We start from the raw sequence: 24,490 nt of genomic DNA, 5'->3' as shown, positions 1-24,490 counted from the left end.
AGATAAAGTTAGAAGTCTGATTAGATATGTTAGCATAGTTAAACTCAGCTAGGAGAAGTAGAGTCGATAGATGGAAAGAGATAACTTGTGATCATGAGGACTCAAGATGGAGTATGTTTAGAACTCGGAGTCCTAGTAGGTTTATATTCGGACAAGCTCTATATATAAAGAGCAGCCGCCCCCTTAGGAAAGCAATCGAGCAATAAGAATTAATCTAGTCTCCTCTAATATTCTAAGTCTCTCATCTATAGTCTAATCTCTCATCTCTAGCGGCTGACGCCACTCGACTATCCTTTCGGCGGATGTCTACCCCTGTTATGATTCTCGGATCATTACAGGCAGGTCCTGAGATAACTTCAATTCGTTGTCAAGGTATAATCTTTATTATTTGCAGATAATGAGCTTAAGCTTGCAGTCTTCCTATTATTCGTCCTTCTAACACAGATATTTCTCCAGGGAACAATGTTCTGGCTCAATAACCATTTGAATGCTACTACAGCTATTACTGAAAAGATGCAATCCTGCGCTCCCAGTTGTCCACTGGTTATATGGACAAATTTAGTTTAATTTCAGTGCACTCTCCATCAAGTTCAAGAGTAGTCTTGCTTGTGTATCCTGTATTTTCGTCATAGTGTACCTTGTAAAAGATAAGAGCGTTTTACTACTGCTCTGACTATAAAAGGGCTGAAAGGCTTTGCAATTGTTGGGTTGGGGCAATCTTGTATGAGTTCTCGAACTTAAGGTGATGGAATGCTGCCTTTTGTTAACCACATAGGTTATGAGATTCATTGGGATTCCCAAAAGCACTCCATATGTAAGATTAGGTTTACCACTTACAAGGCTTGATCTGTGAACTGTCATGGCATGTCTTATTTTCATCATTTGCAGAAAACTGATACAAAAGGCACGATAGTTTCACAGTTTTACTTGACCTCAATTCATTCATTGATTGGTCCTAATCTGTTTATTTTCTGTGAACTGTCAGGGCATGGCTTTCTGACTTTCAATACTCAGCTGTTCAGTTATACAGGTAAGGTAATTAATATTCAATCATTATCACTCTGTATGCGCCTATCTCAACATAACTGTTCTTTTGTATTGTAAGTTTCACCGGTAGGTATCATTCCAGTGCTGTATAATTATGGTAGCAACACAATTAACTCTAGTGATGATCTGGTTCTTTAGTTTGCACTCTGGGCTATATAGGGCAACGATTCACCTGCGTGGGTTGAAATTAATTGATATCGCTGCCGCTGTCTACTTTATTCTGCATAAAAATGACAATTGTTCAACTCCCCCCCCCCCCCCCCCCTTGCGATTCTGTGATCGCTCCCCTTTGCAATTGTCCTTTTAACTTAAAAAGTTCAATTTTTGCGAAGAAACTTATTTCTGAACTTTTGAAAATTTGCAGGTTTATATCCTTTCTTAACTTTCCTGTTTAAATGTAACTAATGAGTGTATTTCCTTAGGGAAGGCGTGAATAGCTGGTATTCCTGCAGGTGACATTTCTTGGCAATATCTTTTATATTTCTAACATAGAATAAACAAGATATGTTGATATTATGAAGGGGAGAAAATCAGACACTACCTCCTTTAAAAAATGCCATTTAGAAAGGGGGTCAGTCATACTAAGGCAGATATTATCTACCAAAACATGATGAAATTGCCTCCAAAATCATTAGGTCAAGGATTTCGGAAACATAACTTTTGTTTTTACCTTTTTGGAAGGTGAGGACATCTATAGGTGCATGCAGTCCAGCACTTCATATGGGTATTATAAGGTAAAGTTAAACACCGTTTGAAAAATGCTAGTGAAATATGATATCATGGTCAATTGTTGGAAGAAAAATGACAGTCATACACATGAGAAACATCAACTTAATGCGGTTTTATGTAATCTTCTTGAAAACGAGTTTAGGCAATTCTTGTACAAGATGACAGCAATAGTTGTTTTTACTGAGTTAACTAACATAACTTTTCTGTACATTGAAGTTGTGAAATACTTTGCTTACGTCTGAACTCTGTAGGTTTCATCCTTCCTGATGAGATCTGCTGTTGTCGTTGGTCCTAGAATCAATGGAAGGTACAACAGATTTACTCATGAGCTTTGAGTTATCTTGATTGCAGAAATTCTGACTGTGTTCTGTACTAGATAATGTATAAAATCTTATAGAATCCCTACACGGAAACATGAATTTTTAGTGGAAAAAATGGTCTGACCTGTGTTTGGTCTGGAGTAGTGGACTTTCTAAGAGTGGATACCAATCCTCCACGTCTCGTGATACCATATTTTATACCTCTATAACCTCGTATGGTGTTTGCGCCACATCATGCCCTCTTTCCATTACCACCCACAGAAAAGCTACGAGCCACAGCCCACAGTTGCCACCTTGTGGGTTGTGGGCTCCTTTCCCTTCTTAAAATCCTCAGTTATCACCAAATCATATGACTTGTTTGAATCCTTCCTACCTTTTGTTTATTTCAATCAAGGAGCTTATCTTCTAGTCTATTTGCCGTTCCTGTCTGGAGTGGGCATCCTAACTAATCCTTCAAAAAGAAAACTGCTCGTCAGGGAAACCTCTGCGCACATTGTGCCACTAATATTAATAGCATATGCTGGAGGGTAGTGTTTTTCTAAAGAAAAATAGTGTTTGATTTTGGGAGTTTAAAAAAATAGAACTAGGTTCTAGGGGAACCAATTGAGGCGAAGCAACTGAAATGTCTTGTTGGCAGACAGGAAGGATCACTTTACTGGTTGTTGATTGCTGGGCAATTAAACTAAAAGTCCAATGCATCCTTTGTTGCGATTTTGTTGCAACCCTATTAAGATTACTTCTGCGAGGGATTATCCTAATTGGCCAAAAAGGGGTGTGTTTGTCCAGAAGCATAAAATTTGTGCATGGGACTGATTATTGATAGGTCATCTACAGCACCGAGAGAGATAATTTGCACCTGCAACTGCAAGGACCTAGTAATTGATTCCCCTCAAACTTGGTATTTGAAGAATAGCTCTAGTTGCTGCCATTTGAGGACATAAGCTTTAATCTGGCATCTAAAGAACAGTACAATGCAATGCATGAAGACTGGATTCTGTCTAGAAACAACTTTGCTCCCCAGGAAGCGGATTCTTTTAATGGTGCGTTGTCTAATTGGAAACATTGGGTCTGGGTGCAGAGTTGATATTTGACCATGTTCTTATGGCTAATGACGCAGTTTTAATTGTTACTAACTGGCTGTGGGCTGTGGGCCCCATTCACCACTTAGGTTAATTGGTTCAGTGATGAGTCAGCTAATCAAACAGTTGGCTTGACTTTAGTACTAAACATAGTATGGTAGTACAAAAGAATAAAGGGAAAGTGTCACTAAGTTTCTAACCTAGGAGTCAAACATGGGTGTCTAGTTGTTTGGCAGTCTGGAATTGGCTATTAGTTGCGGGGTCCAAGGTTTGCAAGGAGGCCTGAGAGCCTAGGTGACATGTGTTGGAGAGCGAAATGCGAACCAACTAGATTGGGTTGTCGAAATGGAGCTAGGACCATTCATACGTTTACTCCTTTTTCCACAAGAGTAGGTGTTAGAAGTACACTGGCATGATTCATCAGTTGCATCTCCCTGCTGCTTCCCTTACCTTATCCGTTGATAGCTCCGGCCGGAGTATTTGTGCAGCTGGGGACCCGGCCATCCTAAAAAGCAAGCAACCTGCAAGTTGCAACCCAGTATCCGATGATTGCCTAAGCAAGTGCCTTTGTTGCACCTAAATGTTGGGGCCAAGTTTAAGCTATTCTCTTTTAACAACCCAAGTGTGCATTTAAGCTATACCTACTATTTTCGACAGGTATGTGGATACTAAAGAGTAAAATACAGGCAATAGCATCCTTTTTGATAAATGTATTGTTGCAAGGTCGTTTCTGAAGCGTCTTACTCTATTGGGTTCATTAATTAATTATCGAGATAAAGCACTTAATTAACCACTAAGAATTACTTTAGTGGATGATCATCATGAAGTGATATGCAAACCATAATATCCGCAAACAAACAACAAAATCTACATAATTTTCTGATTGGTTAAGCAAGTGGCATCATTTAGTCAGCTGTTTTATTTGGGTAGTAAAGTAAGCTAGCTAGGTAGGGACTAGGGACAGTGTGTGATTGATTTGTTGTGTCAGGGCTATTTCAAAGGTGTTTTCCCCCTTCGATTTGATGGGCTTCCTATCCATCCGATTGGTGGATGAAAAGGGTAGGCATCCTAGTGGTCAACCTTTGTCTTTGCATCCTACTGTGTCGGCACTACCATTTCTAGTATTTGCATTATGTCTGCTGGGGGCAAAAACAAATTCTCACAGAAATCACATGGTGGTAAGTTCCAGATGGGCTTGTTTTATACGTATCAGGTTACAACTTTGCATGGACTTTTTGTACTTCTCACTCGGGCAAATTAATTGTAAAAATGAGCTAAGTTAGATCCTAATTCGTTTGAACTTTCGGAGGGATTCCTTGAATTTCTTTCATGATAACGAGTGCTACTAATTTTCAACTGAGTGGGTCAAATGGTCTGTGTGCGTGTGCCTTGTGAATAAGACGGCACAGGAGGATAGGAACCAGATCTGATGTGCCTCCTCTTTCCTGATAGCCATCATGTCTTCTCCACTGTACAGCTCGTGTTGATTACGGTAGTAGAACTCTCCTGATAGCCATCGTGTTGATTACCTGTAAAGGTTGGTTTTCAGTGAATTTTTTGTAGAGTATTTTTCTTTCGTAACATCGTGCTAGTAGACCGCCGAAATCAACGACCGTAGCCCGTAGGCTCCTTGACGGGTTCGGAAAAAACATAGTTGCATCTTGTATAGTAGACTTGTTGTCATCACCATAGTTTTCTGGACTTGTTATTCTAGGTTGTCAGTTGGCAACAGTCGGGTAAATGCTGCATCATGGTCCATTCAGAAGAAAACAAGCTGCATCATAGTACTTAGTAACATCCTCTCTTCGATCATAAATATTTATTGACGTTTTTAATTTTTTACCATCTTAGATGCACAATTTTGATTATTATTTTTTATTATAATATAATTATAATATTAAATAAAAATATAATATTATGAAGTTATTTTTTAAGATAAGTTTGCATGTGTAATTTTTATATTTTCAAAGTAAATATTTTAAAAGTTATTAACGGTTTAACTTTTAAAAGTTAGCCTGGAATTTTAGTCAAAGTGGTAAGTATTTATGACTGATTGAATATCAATAACCCAAGATCGAGTGAGGCTATAAATATATACTCTACTACGTAGTACCGTAGCAGATTCTCGTAAGATATTCGATGTTGCTGCCTAGTTGTCATGCAGTCATAGGTTGTTGGCCCTTCTCAAGTGAGGCTATTATCGGTCAACCAGTCACTGGTGGTGGACCACGGCGACAGATCGCACAGTTGGGCCCCTGGCTGCCTCCTGGTACAACCCAAGGGCCAAACCCGTGTGCCGCAGTTGAAACCCTGAAACTGATGTCAAAGTTTTCTTCTCCCTTAGTTATTAGTAAGAAACGAGCGGAGGGAAGGAAATGATGATGGGTTGGGCGCCACAGAAACCATCGTGTGATGATGATGGGTTGGACGCCACAGAAACCATCGTGTGAGCTCCTAGGTTTCCAAAATGCAGGTATTGCTCTCAAGAGTGGCAAGTGGGATGCATTTTTCTTTTTTGAGCACTGTCTTCGCTTGCACTTTGTCTCGTGTTGCCAACCCTCTGATATATTATACTCCCTCAACTTCTTTTTATAGTATGTATTAGGATTTAAAAAAATCTTGCAAAGTATACTTTAACTATTAAATTCTCTTACAATATACTCATTCTATTTCTTTTTATAAGGCGTATTAGAATTTGAGAAAGTCATTTAAAGTATACTTTGAATATTAATTTTTCTTATAATATATTATCGATTGCTATGAAACTAATATCTTATTAAAAGATATGTGAAATATGAATCTATTGATATATTTTTTTATAATAAACATGTATATAATTTAACTAATTGTTGGTCAAAATACATGAAGTTTGTTTTTTTAATTGTAATACGCTCTATATTTTGAAACGGATGGAGTATTATCATTTGCTATGAAACAAATATTTAGTATATGCAAAACACAAATCCATTGATACATCTTTTATACACTAATAGGCATATAATTTGATTATTGTTGGTCAAAATTTACAAAGTTTGACTTTATGAAATCCTAATATGTCCTGTATTTTGAAATGATGGGAGTACGGTGCAGTCGTGGCTTGGCAAGCTGTGCCTGTCCGTGCATATTCTTCGTCATGCTCTTTTTTACATTAACAACTTGTGTATTACTGTATTATCGATCGAGGTGCAACTTGCAGGCTAACAATATCATCGTCGATTTCCTGGATGATTGGTGTGGCCTGCAATATATATCCTGGTACCACCAGAGAATCCGAGATGCTAACGCCCCGCGCCAGGAAAGCAGCAGCCAGTTTGACCACGGGATTGCCAGCAACGTAAGACCTGTTCCTAACTTTTTTTTAAATACGCATGCTTTTCAGAATAAATAAACAGTAATCTGCAGCCCATGTGCACTTGTTTAAATAGTAGTCCCATATCCCTCGCGTCGGGCAGTATGGTTGAGTTCAAAATCATTTAGCAAAGGAACTAGCCCCAATAGCAAGTCTGATATGTGGTAGAGAAGTGTCAGCAGACTCAAGAGGTTGTGCAAATGACTCCTTGTCTGCCAAGATTCTTGATCCCTATGAACCTAGTTTGGCGGTAAACAAAACAGAGAGGGGAGGAAGAACCTGGTCAAAGCAACGGTTGCTTTTTTTCTCGATTACAAGTGATCCGCACTTATTACACCACGCTCGTACATTCGCTAGAAAAAACGTGTGTTATTGATGAATTTGAAAGGACACTGATGTTTACGGATAACACCACTGAAAACACCGTCCGGCAACAGTTACTTAACATAACGCACGCTGTTTCGGATCGGACCATCTAGCTGTACAGCATAGATGACGAGGATGAGGAGAGAGGAGTCATTAAAAAACGCAAGTACGGAGGGCCCACCCGCGCTCGCGGCGCCATCGGTCCAGGCCCCAACGCGAATAATTGCGTGCGCAGGCGGGCCAGACCGTACCCGTAGCGTCGCCGTCTCGTAGCTCCACCGGAAGTAGCCGGTGGCAGCTTTCCGGCACGCGAGGATCGGGAGCAAATTGGTCAGGTCTTAGGTTTACCAGTTTGGGCAAAACATGGCGCAGGAAAGAAAGGCTGGGGATGATCCTTCTCTTCTCTCTCTCTCCCTCTTTCTGCGCCTTTGGATTGGTTTCCTGTGGAGGCAGTGACGGGTCTGGGTTTACAGTATTGCCTGTGTTTCCATTGGATCCCTGCCCTGCTTGAATTGGTCTCACCAGCAGCTGTCTTTTCTTCACTGTTTGGGTTGCCTGTGTTTCCATTGGATCCCTGCCCTGCTTGAATTGGTCTCACTTGCAGCTGTCTTTTCTTCACTGTTTGGGTTGGATCTTGTCATTGTTTTGTTGTCGACAGATTCATGTTTATCTAAGTACGTAGTTATCTTGGTGTGTGTCTACTTGAATGTTGGTATCCACACAATGGGATGGGAGTCATGTTTGAAGGAGCGTTACTGTATACCAATCTCTGTCTACGGCTGCGCTTAATTTAACTTTAGTCAAATAGCTGTTGCTTCCGCAGCAGCCATTATCAGTTAGACCAAATAGGCAGGCCTCCATTGACCTGAGAATTTACAGAAAGTTGATTTTAACCAATAAATTACCGAGTAAATGCTAATTTAGCATTACTTTGCAGAGGTTAATACTTATTGGTGCTTTTTCTGGTGACTTGCACGCAAACTTTTTAGGACGAAATCCTTTCTTCATAGCGCAAGTCTAGGCTTTTGGTCAAATTGAACTTAGTTGTTTAAGTTGGTTGTTTGTTTGATAATATGCATGTGCAACACCCTCATCGATTTTGTTGTTTTTCCGTTGACCTAATTAAGATTGCTGCAGCTAAAAAACTATCTCGTCACATATTTCCCATGACTCAAACGGTAGGTCTATATACATATGTCTTGATGTATACGTTCATTTGTTATAGTCATACTTGTTAAAATAAGAATGATAGGCATATATTTATCTTAATTTACTTTCATAAAGTTATAGTTTTACTGGTTGGCAATAAATATAAATAGTAATTACTGACCAAATTTTGCCCATGTCTAAAACACGCTTATTTGTGCCTGTTTGTGATTGTTTGTGATCGGTGAAGTACCAGTGTTAGAAATATGCAAGACGGATGGTACTGCAAACTATAATAGACTCTTTAATCTCGTAATAGGTGCTTATTTCAAAGAAGGGGGTTAATACTTTTCTTTAATGGGCATCAATTAGGGTAGCCCGTGATTCTAAAATGGTCAATCTAAGGCCCTCTTTTTTTAGCTAGAGTGTGAATTATAGCTTTTACAATCTCTAGCTTAAATAAACAGACAACTTATAGAATCAATTTGTAGCAATTAGCTTCTAAATTCCAACAATCCATCACCCACCCTATTGGTAGATTTTGGAGTGTAAAAATACTAAAATATCCATTAGACTTTTATGAAAATTACCCGTTCTACCATTGGCCTTACACACCACCCCGATGCCCCCCTTCCTGCCCAACTGCACTCAATGCCCCTCACGCCTATGTTAGAGATAGAGATGAAAAGGGAGATATGAATGTCTTTCGTGATTATCTATTTGTTTTTTATGAGAGAGTAGACTGTTTGTGAGAATATTTGTATGGACAAAAAATTGTATGAATGATGTATCTTTTGCTATTTATTTATGCTTTTTTATTTTTTATAAATATTCTATGAGTCCGGTTAAATTGTGAAACATGTCATAAAGGATAAACAGGGCACTCAAAATGGTTGAAGTCATTACAGATTTTTAACATCCAATAGTAGCAATCAAACCCCTAGAATTCAAATTGCTAAATAGCTACTAGCTTGTTGATTCTTAGCTTTTTACCATCTAATTTTTTACAATCTATAATTTATAATCTGCTTTTTACGATCTATATTTTTTTACAATCTATAATTTTAAATTGCTAAATAACTATTAGCTTATTGGTTCTTAGCTTTTTACTATGCTAACTGAAACAAGTAAGACCTAACATATTTATGTGCAACAGCTGAGAGGACACAGCTACCAATATCTACAGCCACAACATAAACAATCCTTTCTTTAGCCTTTATTTCCTTATCTCTTCCCAGGTCAGCTGATCGCTCATTGATGGTTATCTTGTCGATCAAGTTGAAACTGTTCCTTTTCCATGGTTTCCCTCGTGCCGTTATAGAAATACCTTATCAAAAACCATGTGATATATCATGGCGCATGCTTCTTTATTACGAATTTTCCAGATCTCCTTTTGCTGTTGCAAAGATTCTACAGTAGCACTGTGCGCGTGCCCGACGGGTGAGGCACTGTTCTCTACATGTACCGGACGGGATAAGCAGTACTCCGAGATCGTTATCTTGCCTGATTGCTATGCAGCTACAGCTTGTGACGCTTGTGATGATTTCTTTCCCCTCGTACCTCCTAGATTAGATTTCAGGTGATTGAAAACGTGGAAGCTTCAGGGAGGAGGGGGCGAGAGAATACTGCTGGGTTAGCGCAGCGTGGGTGGGGATGCTGTCAGAGAGACGGAGGACGAAAATGGGGCAGGGGAGCACTGCAGTGTAGCTGTGGATAAGATGAACAGTTCCAGCGAGAGGAAGAAGATAAGCTGCGGGCCTTCCGATAGCACGGCCTTTTTTTTCATTGGTTCAATCATCTGTTTACCATGGATTTTTTAGGATTCTCGATAGGTCTACGGCTGGTTGGTCGGTCGCACGTCGAAATCAAGGACGATACGGGAGGGAGGAGCAAGCACACCGGCACATGAGAAACACACCTAGTTGTGTTACTACTCCAGCCGCATTCAGAGGTCACTACTCACTAGTATCCATTTCCAGGAGGCGGTGGGCCCTGCCGCCGGCCACCCGTCTGCCGATGAGCCATAAAAACGTGACACGGCTGGTCCGTCGCGGTGGTCCTACGGCGGGCGCACCGTACGCGAGTCTTGGCTTGAGTTTGGTTGCCGAAAGTCTAGGCTTGCGTTTAGCTGGGTACTTGGGTACTAGTTGCAAAAAAGAGGAAAGGTGTGGTTCAGCACACCTAAGTTTTTGCCCCGTAGGGCTAAGATCTCCGTTACTCTGGAAGGTACACTGCCTTTTTACAAGAGGGCTTGCCCAAAGTAGAAATTACAAAGAAGCTCTTTAGGCAGGCAAGAAGGACGTAAAAGAAAATAGAGAATTTTATTGCAGTCCTTTCGAGAGCATTGTTGACGATGATGAAGGCAACTGCTCGCCGCTGTCGAGACGCTCCAAGCACAGAGATGGACTAACCTGAGGCTGCAGATATCGGACATGAACCATGGACGCCTCTATCAACAACAGGACCTTGCGGTGTGACCGGCAGACCGAGTAACCACCGTCGTTTGCCTTGAAGGAGGAGAGGGATTGGATCTATCCTATGGCGGAGAGCTCATGTGAAATCACCTTTTTAGCACTGTAGTAGAGGGAGCATTCGAGAGAGAGAGCTTAACCCATGCCTTCAGCACACCTAAGTTGGACTGAGATGTGCACGGATGTCGAGACAGCCTCTGGATTCACAGGATGTGCACGCCAGAGGTTATATTTGGGCATGCACGTCTTGGAAAAAGAAAAGGAGAATATATGAAGGAATTAGATTTTTATAGAAATTTTTTCTAAATAGCTCCATAGAACGCATTGAATTTTATGGGATTCGTATGGAACACTATGTTAAAAATATTTTTTAAGAAATTCTAACTTTGGCTAGAGACTAAATTCTTTTGCCATTTTCTCTGCAAATTGTGTTTTTTTTTTTTGCCATGCCCCTATAAAATTTTGTTTTCGCAATTTGTCCTAGTGCTTTGCATTCTATCAGTTTTCGGTGCTCCAGTATTTCACTGGTTTTTCCCATTTTCTGTTAAACGATGTTTCTAATGAAGTAAAATCAGGCGGGAAAGCTCTGCCCCACCGTCGTTCCTTGAAAGAAAAAAGGCCCTCCTTTCGGTTCATGCGGTCTCCACGTACGGTCGATGCGGTGCGACCATTTTCTGTCCGCAGCCGTTGGTCCTGCCTGGCCGGCTGGCTCCATTTACACGCTTGTCTTACACGGCAACCACAAGCTAGATTTGGAGGCAGCCAGGTGGGCCCTATCTAATTAACCTTGTGAGCTCCTCTGCCTCTTGGTGATCTCAAGGGGCAACTGGGTGCGTAATCGGGTGACAAAAGTCTCGGAGCTGGCCATGTGGTGTCTTATTAGGTTCTGCATCCAAACTGTTACCAGCAAAATGATCAATGCCGGCGTTTACACATGTACCTTCGAGGAGACGTCTGTTCGGAATAAATGTTTTTCGAACGGACATAAACTCACCTGTTCAATATATATATATACATAACACCTATATATGGAATAGTATTCTACACTATATAAGCCTAACACCTAACTTAACTAACAAACTAATCTAACTTAACCAACCAACACAACCCACTCTCCCCGATGGGTACTTAGCACCCGGCTCAACTCACATCACGTGAGGCTACTGTAGATGCCAGCCCATCCCATCACGCACGATCACTGTAGCATTAGACCCGAATCACAATCACGTCAGTTACTGTAGCAGTAAGACCAACACATTTTCTCCGCTGGTTACTGTAGTATCCGAGTAGATCTTTGTAACTGACAAATGTGAGAATTTACTATGACATAAATTTTTCAATAATTTTGCTGAGTTTAATTTTGCTATGAGTTAGATTCTTTTCAAGGAAGTGTGAAACTTTACTATGGGTTAAAAATTTATTATAGTTTGGATGTTTACTACAAGTTAGAAATTAAATTTACTATGGTAGGAAATTCACTATGTTCAGATGTTTTTAAGTAAAATTTACTATGATTCAGATGCTTTAGTAGTTATTAGTAGTTTTGTTTAATAGTTATGTTAGTAGTTGTCTAATAGTTTTAAGTCATAAAAAAACTATTCAGTAGTCATCAGTAGTTCAGTATTCAGTAGTCATCAGTAGTTTATTTTTCAGTAGTTCTAAGTTATAGTATAATTGTTTAATAATTTCTGTCAGTAGTTACATGTCATAATATATTTGTTTTGTGTCAATAGTTATTAGTAGTTGATTCAGTAGTGTCAAAAGCTTTTGTTCAGTAGTGCCAGTAGTTTCAAGTCACAGTAAAATTATTCAGTAGTTTGTGTTAATAGTGTCAGTAGTTCTCAATAATTGCCAATATTATCTGTAATTTGTTCAGTAGTGTTAGTAGTTATTGTTCAGTAATAGAAGTAGTTATTGTTCAGGAGTAGAAATAGTTATTGTTCAGTAGTGGAAGTAGTCGTCAGTAGTTTAGTATTCAGTAATTTTCAGTAATAGTAAAATTGTTCAGTAGTTTGTGTTAGTTGTATTAGTAGTTATCAGTAGTTTGTTCAATAGTTTGCTCGCTCGAACATGTGCCTGCGCACCCGCTTGACCCTACGCCCACGCACTACACATCCCCCGCCCACCCACTACACGCCCTCGATGTAGAATATTGTACACCGTGATTCTACACTCTCGATCCAGCCCACCCTACGAGCAACTAGGGCACGCCATGTGGCGCGCCGCTAGGCCAACACGCGCCATGTGACGCATCGGCCGCGCTAGCGCTCGCGTCCACCAGCTAGCGCGCACCACATGTCCTCGCCCCGCACCCTCGCATCGCCCCCACACCCCCGCATGTGCCCAACTGCTGACAACTGGAGGTGTGACTAGCTGTTGAGAACTACTGAAACAACTACTGAAAAAACACTAACACTACAAAACCAAACTACCGATACTACTGATAATTACTGATACAAACTACTGAACAAAATTTACTATGACATAGAACTACTAAACTACTACTGACACTACTAAACACAAACTACTGGCACTACTAAATAAACTACTAATAATATTACTTACAACTACTGACACGACTGAACAAACTACTGACTAAAAACTATTGACATTACTGACACAAACTACTGATACTACCGATACAAACTACTGACGACTATTGACATTACTGAATAATTTTTCTATAACTTAAAACTACTTCACAATTAAACTACTATACACTATTAGACTACTAAATTACTAAGCACTACTGGACTACTAAAATATTGAACACTACTGAGCAACTACTATGCACTATGAACTTGGGAGTGATTTTTATTTATTTCATCTAGTAACAGTCTACCCATGGATTTCAGGGTAAAAGATTAACACCAGGCATGAAAAGATGTGAAAACAAAAAGGTAGAACAAGGAGTATTTTCATCTCGTACGCGTTGGTTGGCTGCATTTATCGGTAGGAACCCATCAAACTCCAAACAATAGAAGAAGAAGAAGATGATCGTGTGGTCTTCCAAAAAATAGAAGAAGAAGAATATGAAGAATTGATCATGTGGTCGATTTAGGTTACAATGGGAATTTCGGCTTGATGAACCTATCGTTTGGGGTTTTTTCTCTCGAGTAAGTACCAGTCAGTGGTTGTCTACTAAACCATGAAATCTAGTTAGTCATGGGAATATTTGATCGGAAGTCCTATTTGCTAATTCCGATCAGATCTAACATTTGTAGCTCATAGATTATATTGACATAATGATGGATGAAACCTATTTGTCGATGGTAAGTATACTATAAATCCAAATTCCAAACACAGACACAAACACATACACAGAAGAAGCAAGAGATGAGGTTGTAGCAAAGAACAGAAGCTACTATTGGAGGATTTTCTCTGAAAGTACTGTTGAGGATTGAGAAAGGCATCTTTAGGGATGCAGTGACAGTAAAGTTAAGTAGAAAGATGCAGCATTCCAATAGTTCCCTCCAGTGGAGGGTGCACAGCACAGCACAGCACGGTTTGTTGTAGTGTGTCCAATTATTGAGGAGACAGGGGAATGGTCCTAGCTATTCGCACATTTCCATTTTCGGGGCTTGACCCCACCACTAGTTCAGTACCAAATTCTGGCTCTAGTATGGGAACCAAAAGAGACATTTTGTACGACAATGGTACCACCGTGGCACCGTACCAGCACGTTTAGCCTCGTCCATGTTCCTCCTACATGTTGCCATTCATGTGAAGCTCTAGCTAGCGGCACACCCAACTTCAATTTTCCAGAGGGATTATTTAGAACACAAATTACCTCATCAAAGTAAAGTATCTATTTTTTAGAAATAGGTCAGTGAAGAGCATGCTATATTCGTTTTTTTTTTTAAAAAGAGCGTGCTAGATGAACTCTGATTTGGTTTAGAAAAAACATATGCACACTACTTTACCCTTTGCTTGTGAGGCATATCGTATTCGTATAAAGAAAGGAGTACTCGAATACAACAGCAATAGTGAAAACGAGGTCCATCAAATGTTCACTTGCAAGGCTGATGATGGGGCCAGGGGACCAACACTGGTGGTTCCTTCATCGTCACCTTCCAATTCCGGCATCTTCTCAGCCAAAGCGAGCCTTGTGTGAACCTAGGCATAGGCAACAAAATATACTCACTTGAAGTGTGGATCTACACATCTCGCGCTCTCTTACTTAAAGATAAATGTTTTCTCTGTTTTGGATTCGTATCACTTGGTAAAAACAACGTTTTGACAGAGATTCTACTGAATCTAGTGAGAAACAGAACCGTTTCTCGCATCCTAACAAAGCTTAAATCACTTACTTGTCATTTACTACTACCATCCTCTCTTGAGAATCAGGATCATCAAATTAGCCAAATAATTACACAAGGTGATTCTGATTCATTAGAGAAATATTTTTAAAAATAAATTAGAACCAAAATGTTATTGAGAAAAACCCTATCAAACAACAAGTTATGGGTCATAACACTTTCTGCTACACGGAAGTACGACAAAGCATTCATTCTCAGCCTGTTCAGAATTTAATTTATCGTCGGTAACCGCTCGGTTATCGCGATTAACAGACGATTTGATCCGCACCGTATTCATAAACCGAGCGGTTACCGATCAAACTCAAATTCAAAATAAAAAATTTGATAAAATTCGACCAATTTGTATCGAATTCCACCAAATTACTATACATTTACCGCGGCAATCACAATTACCGTCGGTGGATAGTTTTCATGATCTAAATGCATTTGTCAATCTTGAAGTTATCATCATTATGTGTACAGCTCTCTTCTCTTCTCCGGGGGCCATGCCTGCTCTAACTCTAAAAGTCGTACATGTACTTGTCCTTTCCCTTTCTTCACTTTTTATCCCCGTACACGTACTTATCCTTTCCCTTTCTTGCCCCATATCTTGTCATTTTTTTTGCTTGTTGGAGCGTTGGGCCCACTGTCACCCTCAAGAAGTTAAGCCCCTTAAAATGAAGCGCCAATCGCGAGTCGACAGCTCACCTCCCGGAGTTGACAGCTGATTGACTAGGACAGTCTAAAGAAACAATAAACCTCCACCAATAATACTCTAACACGGAGATCCAACCATGAGCTAGATTTGTGTTGCAGAGTAATTAAGATACAAGAGAATGAAAAATAAAAACTCGTGTTGATTTTATTGATGGATTATATATGAATAAAATTTTAAAATCTATAAATATTTTAATATATATTAAAAATGCACATGATCCATAGTTAATCCATCTATTACATGTTATAAAAGACGATAGGTGTGCTCGCAGTGAGAAAATTATAATTTTTTTAACATATGTCAATATAGTTATAATTTTTTAAATAGATATTGAAGTTGTAGTTTTCTATAACAAATATCAAAATAGCTGTAGATTTTTTAAATTTGCTCATGATATATATGTGTGTTTGTGTTTGTTATTTTAAACTCGATGTGCAGAATAACTATTCTACGTCTGGTCCAACACAGCACAACCTAACTCACCGAGCCCGCACGCTCGCCCGCCCATGTTGTGTGCTTGCTCATGTGCCACCACGTCTCCCCGCGGCCTACGCACACACGCCGCTCATTCTACGCCCATGCGCCACATGATCTCGCACCCGTGCAACACGACCTTATGTGCCATGCATCGTGTAGTTTGTAATCCGGTAGCGTTTAGTAGTTCAGTAACAGTTTTGTAGTTGATGAGTAGTGTATAATAATTTAGTAGTCTACTAGTACTTAGTAATTTAGTATAGACCCAAGGGTAAGCAGCTAGCTAGCACCGATTTATTCCTGATCAAATGCAACTAAATTTGGTCAAAATTTGGAAACGCTGGGTATACCCATCTGCCCTCCGTCAAGTGGCAACGAACTGCAACTGCAAGCGCATCCGGCAGCAAGTACTACACTGGCCTTCCGTTTCGGGTAGGTTCGCGCTTTGAAATCCGTGCCGAAAGGGGCGAGAACTACCTACCGGTCATGTTCCATCCAACTGTTGATGCCACATCACCACTGCTCCTATCCTATCCGGCTATCCGTCCGTCCTCCATTCCCTGTGGCTGAGAGTCCACGATTTGTCACCTCAGATTCATCGATAAGACACGCTTTTTCTCGCCGATTACGACAATACGACGTCTTGGGTTTGCGATTAAGTGAGGCTACATTTTCTGCCATACATGCGTGTACTTGTGAACAGCGATTTCTGTTAAGGTCAGCGACCGATCCAAGCCAGAAAAATCACCGCAAGTTAATTTCTCCTACGATATATTATTGATCACTACAAAATAAATATCTTGTTAAAATATATGTGAAATATAAATCTATTGATACATCCTTTATATGCTAAATATGCATATAATGCGAATTAACTGTTATTTATCAATAGGGATTAATTCTGCATCAGAAACAGCTAGCTGTGAGCTATATGTAGTTGGTCCCGGATGTTCTTATCCTCGTGCGATTATTTATTTATATTTTATGTGGTTAATATTTTAAAGCTAGCCCACACGATGTACATTGTTAACTCTTATATAAGCTCCAGCTTCTGGCTAGCTAGCTAGGCAAGGTCGAAAGCAATATGACCTTTGTTTTTTTTGCGGAAAATATAACCTTTGTTAGTGTTACATATACTACACAGCACAAATGAAATGAAAATGAACCCCTTGCTTGCTCCAACGAAATTACTGGTTCTCTCACAGAAAAAAATGGGAAAAGAAAAGTACCAGTACCACACGAGATTGGCATCGATTCAAGATGCATGCATGGATGGGTTGATGAAACCTAGGCATGGATAACAACGACATAGTACGTCCTATATACGTTGGATCAGCGTGGTGATGGGATGAGCTTAGCCTCGCTGTCCAATGGCAAGTGGCCACGCATGCAGCTTAATTAATGCAGCTTCTAATTCTTGTGTTTCGAGATCTGGAGCTGTACAAGCTACTACATGGAGATGCTGGATCGATGATATACGTACTCCACTAGAGTATTCGTAGCAGTAGCAAAATGGAGTATATAATAAAAAATACACAGGACACTATTAAACTGTATGCACAAACTAGATTATCCAAAAGCCTAGGTTGATGAACAGAGATAGACAATTTATTTATACCTAAGTTAATAGAGAAAAGTGGATAATTTACCTAGGTAGCGTTTGGTTTATCGTACAGGTCTGAATGGGATTTCCCCCATCCAAGTTTTTAGTCTTGTCCTATATTTGATTGGTGGCTCAGGCGGATAGGGTCATCCAAATATTCCTCCAAATCCTAAATGAACGGACCCGGAAAAAAGTCCCGGACGAGGCCGTCTCTTCCTTTGCTCGCTCCGGACGAGGTCAGTACGTGTGAGTTCGTGATTTTTATTTAACTATGATTAAATTTGGGAATATAAGAGATCTAAAAATTCTAAATATTTTCATGAGCAAACAAAAACTCACTAACAATCCATTTTAATTAGTTTGATCCAAAAATCATGAGCTAATATTTAATTAAAATTCTATAAAGAAACCTACTCAATAACTTTTAGCAATTTTTAATGCCTCAAATAAATTCCTAAAAACTAAAAAATCACTAACATTTTTCTTATATGACGTACAAATTAATAAAAATATTTTTAACCCTAAGTTATTTGGTGAAAAAATGAGTTCCTTTGCAATGCTCCGTTTATATGCATCTTAATCATTTCATGTGATATTCTCCTTTTAATTTAATTCGAATTAAACAAATTCGAACATGCATAAATTCATCTAAATGCTTATAGAATACATATAAATATGAATATATCATCCTATTTACTCTAATCCCGCTAACCAAATAGAAAACTAGTCCATCCTATTTACTCTAATTCTATCAACCAAATAAAAAATTAGCTCATCCTATCTATCCAACCAAACAGAAAATTAGATCATCCTAAAAAATAGAGATGACCATATCCCATCAAACTTTGGCCTACAATAAAACACATCGTTAATCAACACACCCCCTCACATGGAGGTTCTTAGAAATAAGAGTTGGTTGCAAAATTTTTATTTAATTGTGCCTGCTAAGACTTAAACTCAAAAGTTATGATTCTAATAACAAAAGTTATGATTCTAATAATATATTAAGTTGCATATACCAATCAATTCACCTACAAGACTAAACTAATGGTAGAACATAGCTGAGATACAGATCCTGAGCTCGAAATCGAGAAGGCGTGCATATTGTATGTGATCCATGCGACGAGGTGCGTGCGACGAGTGGTCCATTAGAATTTAGGACAGGGAAGCACACACATATGTAAAATAAAGCACTCCTGCATCCGCGAACAATTAAAATCTATATACATACGTAGCTGGGAGAGAGCCACGTCAGTCGTTAAACTCGTGAACACATGACCTTATTCATTTATGAAAGCTTGTAATATACGGCTTCTGCTCTATTTTACTTGTAGTTTAGTTTATTTGACAGAGTCTGCCCTAACAAATATGTTTGAGCATTACTTTTCGTAACTACTTCTTAGTAAGTTCAAAAAAAATTGGTGATGTGAAAGTATTTTTCATAACAAATTCGTCAGTGTTATTTTCATGTGCTAAATCATAATAGTTTTGTTTTTATTGGTAGTCAAAGTTTTAAAAGTTTTTCTCCACATATTCTGGGCCGACATATATATACTCTTTTCTTTCTCCTCACATCTAATTCGTTGATGGTCAGAGCATTAATTCTTTGTAATTACTACCATTTGTGCCGCCACCACTAACAACACCAAATGTATTAAGATAGTTGGGGCAAACCAGTTTGGAATTATTGAGGTAATTCGTAAGGAAAATAGATGACTTATTCAATTTACATGTGGAAATTGTAGGATTCATATGGGATTCCTATTTTTGAAAGATTCGAGAACCTCTTTGTAATTGCTACAAAATGATTATCATGTCTCTAAAAGATCTTTGGTTTGAACAAGCCTAGACATCCACTTCTTCAACATGTTAATGAAAAAAATCAATCTTTGAGAGGCACGACTAATTATTTTGGGCAAATACGTTTGCCTTCCCTTTAGAATTTTATTTCCTTTATTTTGTATGTGTATAAATGAAATCCAGTTTTAACCACTGTTTGAAAATAGAACTACAAGCAGTAGCATATAGGTAATTTTCTATAGAAGAATAAAAAATATATAAAGAGAACCCCTAGCTCAAATCTAATGGCAGGGGAGTTTGGCAAGAAGCATCTGCCCTGAACAGGGACACGGATCCTCTATAGTGGCAATGTGCCGAAAGAGGTAATGCAGATCACTGTAGTGCGCTTCAGTGGTTTGTGAGACGGTGACAGCGATGTGCAGTAATACTGTTAGTATATTCCTGTAGCAACATTACTCTATCTTACTGTATTAGCTTTTTTCACCGTGCATTAATACTGTACCATCTCATTAGCCGTTCCTTTCGATTCGATAGTTGAAAAGTGATCTTACTGTAGATCACTGTAGTTTCTGTACAGCGTAAACTCCACTTCAGAGTATTTTTTGCAGTGGAGTTACCGGATCCCTAAACAGAAAAGAAGATATTTTCTCCTTTGGGCAAACCCAGGCCGCAGCACCCACCAAATCGGACGACGCGGGGGAGAAAACAGGGTGCCCAAATCAGGAAGGATTTTAAGGTTAACCTGCTGCCACCGGCTACCTCCGGCGACCCCCCATTCGACAGCCTTTCTTCTATATATTAGCCGCCTCTTTTTCTCCCTCCCTTCACACACGCACCCCCTCTCACTTCTGATCCCTTCTTCTTCTCCAACTCCGTCGGCAACCGCCACCGCTCGCCGGTGCCGGTGCTCGGAAAGGTCCTGCCTTTCCTCCAAAATCCCACCTTTCTAGCTCCACCTCACTGCTGACTCTCGCTCTGCCTCGATTGGTGGGGAGTTCTTGATACAAGAATTAAGCGACAGCAAGATCGTGCCGTTCGGTTGCGTCCAGGATGGTCATCAAAGATCGGGAGTGAGGAGGCAGCTCTACCGGTCGTGGAGGCTAAATGTACCGCGAGAACGACTCGGCACTCTCCTGCTTCTACCTCTTCCTCCTCTGGTTCTTCTTCTTGAAATAGACCAGCCGAGCAGCTCGATTGCGATTCTGACAACGGCGGAGATCGTTTTCGTTTGGTCTGTGGGAGTTGAGGTGATTCGTGAGCTTGGTCTGGTTCGTCTGGTCCAAGAATCACGAGGTGTTGGAAGTTGGAATCTTGGCGAGGAGGAGATGGTGCTGGATCTGAACGTGGCGGAGGGGGTGCCGGAGAAGCCGCCGGCGTCGGCGGCGAGGAGCGACTCCGGCACGTCGGAGTCGTCGGTGCTGAACGCAGAGGCGTCCGGCGGCGGGGGCGCCGCGGCCGCGCCGGCGCCGGCGGAGGAGGGCTCCAGCTCGACGCCCCTGCCTCCGGCCGTGCTCGAGTTCAGCATCCTGAGGAGCTCGGAGTCGGCCGAGGAAGACGACGACGACGCCACGCCGTCGCCGCCACCGCCGCGGCAGCAGCAGCCGCAGCTCGTAACCCAGGAGCTGTTCCCGGCCGCTGCCGGGCCACCGCGCCCCGTGCCGCAGCATTGGGCTGAGCTCGGGTCCTTCCGCGCCGAGCCGCTTCGCCCGCAGCCGGACATCAGGATCCTCCCGCATCAGCACGCGCCACCGCCGCCGGCGCAGCCGGCTGCCAAAAAGAGCCGCCGCGGCCCTCGTTCCCGCAGCTCGCAGTACCGCGGCGTCACCTTCTACCGCCGCACCGGCCGCTGGGAGTCCCATATCTGGTCAGTACACCACCAAGCTCGCCTTTTCTTCTTTCAGCCACCAACCAATCACTTCTAATACAAACGTTTCGCCTTCTTGTTCATTGGAAATTCAGGGATTGCGGCAAGCAAGTGTACTTAGGTGAGCAGATTATAATTATATTGCCTCTGTCAAATAATTCTTAGAATTACTCCGTTCCTGATCTCAAACTGGTCTAACTGATTTGTGATCCGGCCTATACAGGTGGATTTGACACTGCTCATTCTGCTGCAAGGTATGCACAAAATTGTTCTCTTCACCTTGTACTGAATTCCTATCCGTTTTGTTTCACCGGGTTAATCTTTCAAACCTGTTACAATATACAGGGCGTACGATCGAGCCGCGATCAAGTTCCGCGGTGTCGACGCAGACATAAACTTCAATCTCAGTGACTACGAGGACGACATGAAGCAGGTGAGGAACTGGCTATGCATGTTCAAGCAACATCGAGTGAACTTTCTGCAGCTGAACATGACATGCCATGGCCTGTCTTCTTGGTGCCCCAGATGAAGAGCCTATCCAAGGAGGAGTTCGTGCACGCTCTGCGACGGCAGAGCACCGGGTTCTCGCGGGGCAGCTCCAAGTACAGAGGCGTCACCCTGCACAAGTGCGGCCGATGGGAGGCTCGCATGGGGCAGTTCCTTGGCAAGAAGTAAGACAACTTCGCAACCTTATTACTAGATATTGTCGAGATGGTGTAAGTCCTTGTGATTTGTGCTTATCTTAGTCTGATGCTAGAGCTATGAATTCTGGTACATGAACTCCCACTTCTAGTATGTACTGGTTTAGGAATAGTAGGTTTGACACATGTTGCTTAATGGTTATTTCAACAAAAGAAATTAAGAGAGAAAGGGCAGTGGATAGGGAATTCCTCACCGGTCCGAACGCCATGCTTGGGTGCAGGTACATATATCTTGGGCTATTCGACAGCGAAGTAGAGGCTGCAAGGTTGCTGATCTTGGATTCTTCCATTGATTAATTTTTTTTTACCTTGCCTATTGATTTCCAAAGGGTTGAGTACCGACTCGATTCTCTTCTTTTGTTTCTCTTCTTTTGCTCCTTTCAAACTTCAGGGCTTATGATAAGGCCGCGATCAAATGCAATGGTAGAGAAGCAGTGACGAACTTCGAGCCAAGCACATATGATGGGGAGCTGCTGACTGAAGTTAGTGCTGAAGGTAGCATGCTTGAGAAATTAGATCAATATGTTCGTATCCTGCAGCTACAGTTAGCTGATGAACTTGTTGTTTGAATTGAGTTATTGAATAAGTTTGAAATCGATGTTGTTCATCTGTAGGTGCCGATGTTGATCTGAACTTGAGCATATCTCAACCTGCTTCTCAGAGCCCCAAAAGGGATAAGAACTCCCTTGGTCTGCAACTCTACCATGGATCATTTGAAGGCTCCGAATCGAAAAGAACAAAGGCAAGTGCAAACGTTCCTTTGACAAGTTGCAAAATCAGTTCAATTTTCATGTCGAATTCGTATGGCTGCCTGATGCACTAGTTGCAAAATATCCAAGTTTCGCTGTCATCATGCTAGTGACAAGTCCTTTTCTTAGTGTACTTCAGAGATCTTATTTCTACAGCTGTTGCCCATGTATCATTTCACTGCCTTCAGAAGTCGGACTCGGCAAATTACTTTATCACACAGTAACAAGTTCCTCTTTTCTGAATGATTACGACAGTTGAGCAGACATACCTATGATTTTTCCCTACCAAAAGGAATGGTTTAAAGCATTATGGACGAATACGGAGTTGCTGAGGATTCAACTGAAAATCTTTTGCTTCTTGTGCAGATTGATGCTTCCTCTGAACTGGCGGGCCGCCCTCATCGGTTCCCTCTTCTGACCGAGCATCCACCAATCTGGCCTGCCCAACCTCACCCCTTCTTTTCAAATAATGAGGTTAGGTGATACCAAGTTACTAAAATACAGGCAATTACTTTACTCCCTAAACCTCACAGTTGCAAAGACATGGTTCGATCGAACTGTTCATATTGCGCACAAATCTTGAATGCAATCTTGACCATCTGATTCTAGAGTCCAGCAGTTTGTTGTTGGGATATTAATGCGTAGCAGAGGTTTCATATGTAAGATCTTGAATTTCCTGAGATGGCCTAATCTGGGAACAGTATTAGCCGCCTTAGGAATAGAGAGATATGTTGATTTTTTCCTTCAAAAGGAACGTCCTAGAGAGGTGACAACTTGACATGAGGCTGCTATAATCCATCGGCCAACTGTACCTGCCTGCGTCTAAGCACCTTTCAATAATCGTTTTTTATATATGGCATCTTATGAAAGTAGTAAGTACGACTATTCTTCAAATCCTTCCTTTGAACAAAAGATACCAGAAGTTGCAATCATGGAATTAGCAGTACTAAAGTTGCATTAGTTTACCATTCAACTTGAGAGTTTGGTCAAATTGAACTCTCGAACTTTTCGACTCCCGAACTTTAAGATCAGGCTCACACGTGTCGTTTTCTTATTTTGTTGGACGGAAAATCGTGCTTGATGTTTCAAGCTCGGCTTCCTGTACAACTCATGCCTTCACCACTACAAATTTTCAGTAATTGTTGCTCAATTTCTTCTTGAATTCATCCTGTATCAGTATGGCATATAAACTGCTGTTGAGTTGTGCAGGATGCATCAAGAGATCATCACAGGAGGCCAGAGGGGGGTGTTCCCAGCTGGGCATGGAAGGTGACCGCCCCTCCTCCCACCCTGCAATTCCCGCCGTTCTCGTCGTCGTCGTCCTCCGCTGCAGCATCATCAGGATTCTCCAATACCGCCATGGCAGCTGCCCTCACCGCCCCATCGTCCTCCCTCCGGTTCGACCCGCCGTCGTCAAGCCGCCAACGCTGAAAATTAACAAGCCACCCAGAAAATTTGCCGGGAAGCCGGCATTTTTTTCCCCTCTCGGCGTTGCAACTTTTTCGGTTTTGCGCCGGGGTGGTTTCTTGTAGTGGAGTGGATTCATGACTGTATTTGCATACTGCCCAAGTGAAATGCTTCTCTCTTTAGATGTTCTGGGAGTTGTTCTTGTTGCTGGAAATCAACTAACTTCAACGTCTGAGATTGAACTATACATTGTTGTAGAGAATCATTGTTGAAATTAGTAACTGAAAGATTATAGGTATCATAATAAGTCACAGTCTACTTGCGGACATAGTTCAGCAAGATTTTATTCCAGTTCCTTTCTTTGCTGTC

At 41.0% G+C, this 24,490-nt stretch overlaps 1 protein-coding gene and 1 long non-coding RNA gene across 5 annotated transcripts; both read left to right on the top strand.

Moving 5' to 3' along the window:
• Window positions 1-1,493: 1,493 nt before the first annotated feature.
• LOC133885616 (uncharacterized) lies at window positions 1,494-13,664 on the top strand. Its single transcript, XR_009903246.1, has 3 exons — window positions 1,494-2,083; window positions 6,372-6,509; window positions 13,363-13,664. It is a non-coding gene; the product is annotated as an uncharacterized LOC133885616 (long non-coding RNA).
• Window positions 13,665-20,179: 6,515 nt separating this feature from the next.
• Window positions 20,180-24,490, top strand: LOC133885927 (APETALA2-like protein 1). Of its 4 annotated transcripts, none has more exons than XM_062325700.1 (10): window positions 20,180-21,264; window positions 21,360-21,385; window positions 21,488-21,518; window positions 21,610-21,697; window positions 21,790-21,935; window positions 22,187-22,231; window positions 22,357-22,460; window positions 22,580-22,707; window positions 23,081-23,218; window positions 23,924-24,002. In XM_062325700.1, the coding sequence occupies exons 1-9, from the start codon at window positions 20,726-20,728 to the stop codon at window positions 23,195-23,197; spliced, it is 1,224 nt and encodes a 407-aa protein (XP_062181684.1). In that variant the 5' UTR covers window positions 20,180-20,725; the 3' UTR covers window positions 23,198-23,218; window positions 23,924-24,002. The 4 variants fall into 4 exon arrangements, with proteins under 4 accessions (XP_062181684.1, XP_062181682.1, XP_062181683.1 ...); XM_062325696.1 differs by having other exon boundaries at window positions 20,186-21,264; window positions 23,081-23,188; window positions 23,924-24,490; XM_062325698.1 differs by lacking the exon at window positions 22,187-22,231 and having other exon boundaries at window positions 20,184-21,264; window positions 23,081-23,188; window positions 23,924-24,490.

Source organism: Phragmites australis, chromosome 11, assembly GCF_958298935.1.
Source record: "Phragmites australis chromosome 11, lpPhrAust1.1, whole genome shotgun sequence".
NCBI lineage: Eukaryota > Viridiplantae > Streptophyta > Magnoliopsida > Poales > Poaceae > Phragmites > Phragmites australis.
Note: the sequence above shows the minus strand (reverse complement) of the source record. Positions and strands in the feature narration are given on the sequence as shown.

What these genes read in the sequence shown, in the direction of transcription:
- LOC133885927 (XM_062325696.1), top strand. Translation starts at nt 20,726, where the DNA reads ATGGTGCTGGATCTGAACGTGGCGGAGGGGGTGCCGGAGAAGCCGCCG. An exon ending in ACGAGGACGACATGAAGCAG is followed by an intron (nt 21,698 to 21,789) that starts GTGAGGAACTGG and finishes TTGGTGCCCCAG; the next exon opens with ATGAAGAGCCTATCCAAGGA. An exon ending in CCGAATCGAAAAGAACAAAG is followed by an intron (nt 22,708 to 23,080) that starts GCAAGTGCAAAC and finishes CTTCTTGTGCAG; the next exon opens with ATTGATGCTTCCTCTGAACT.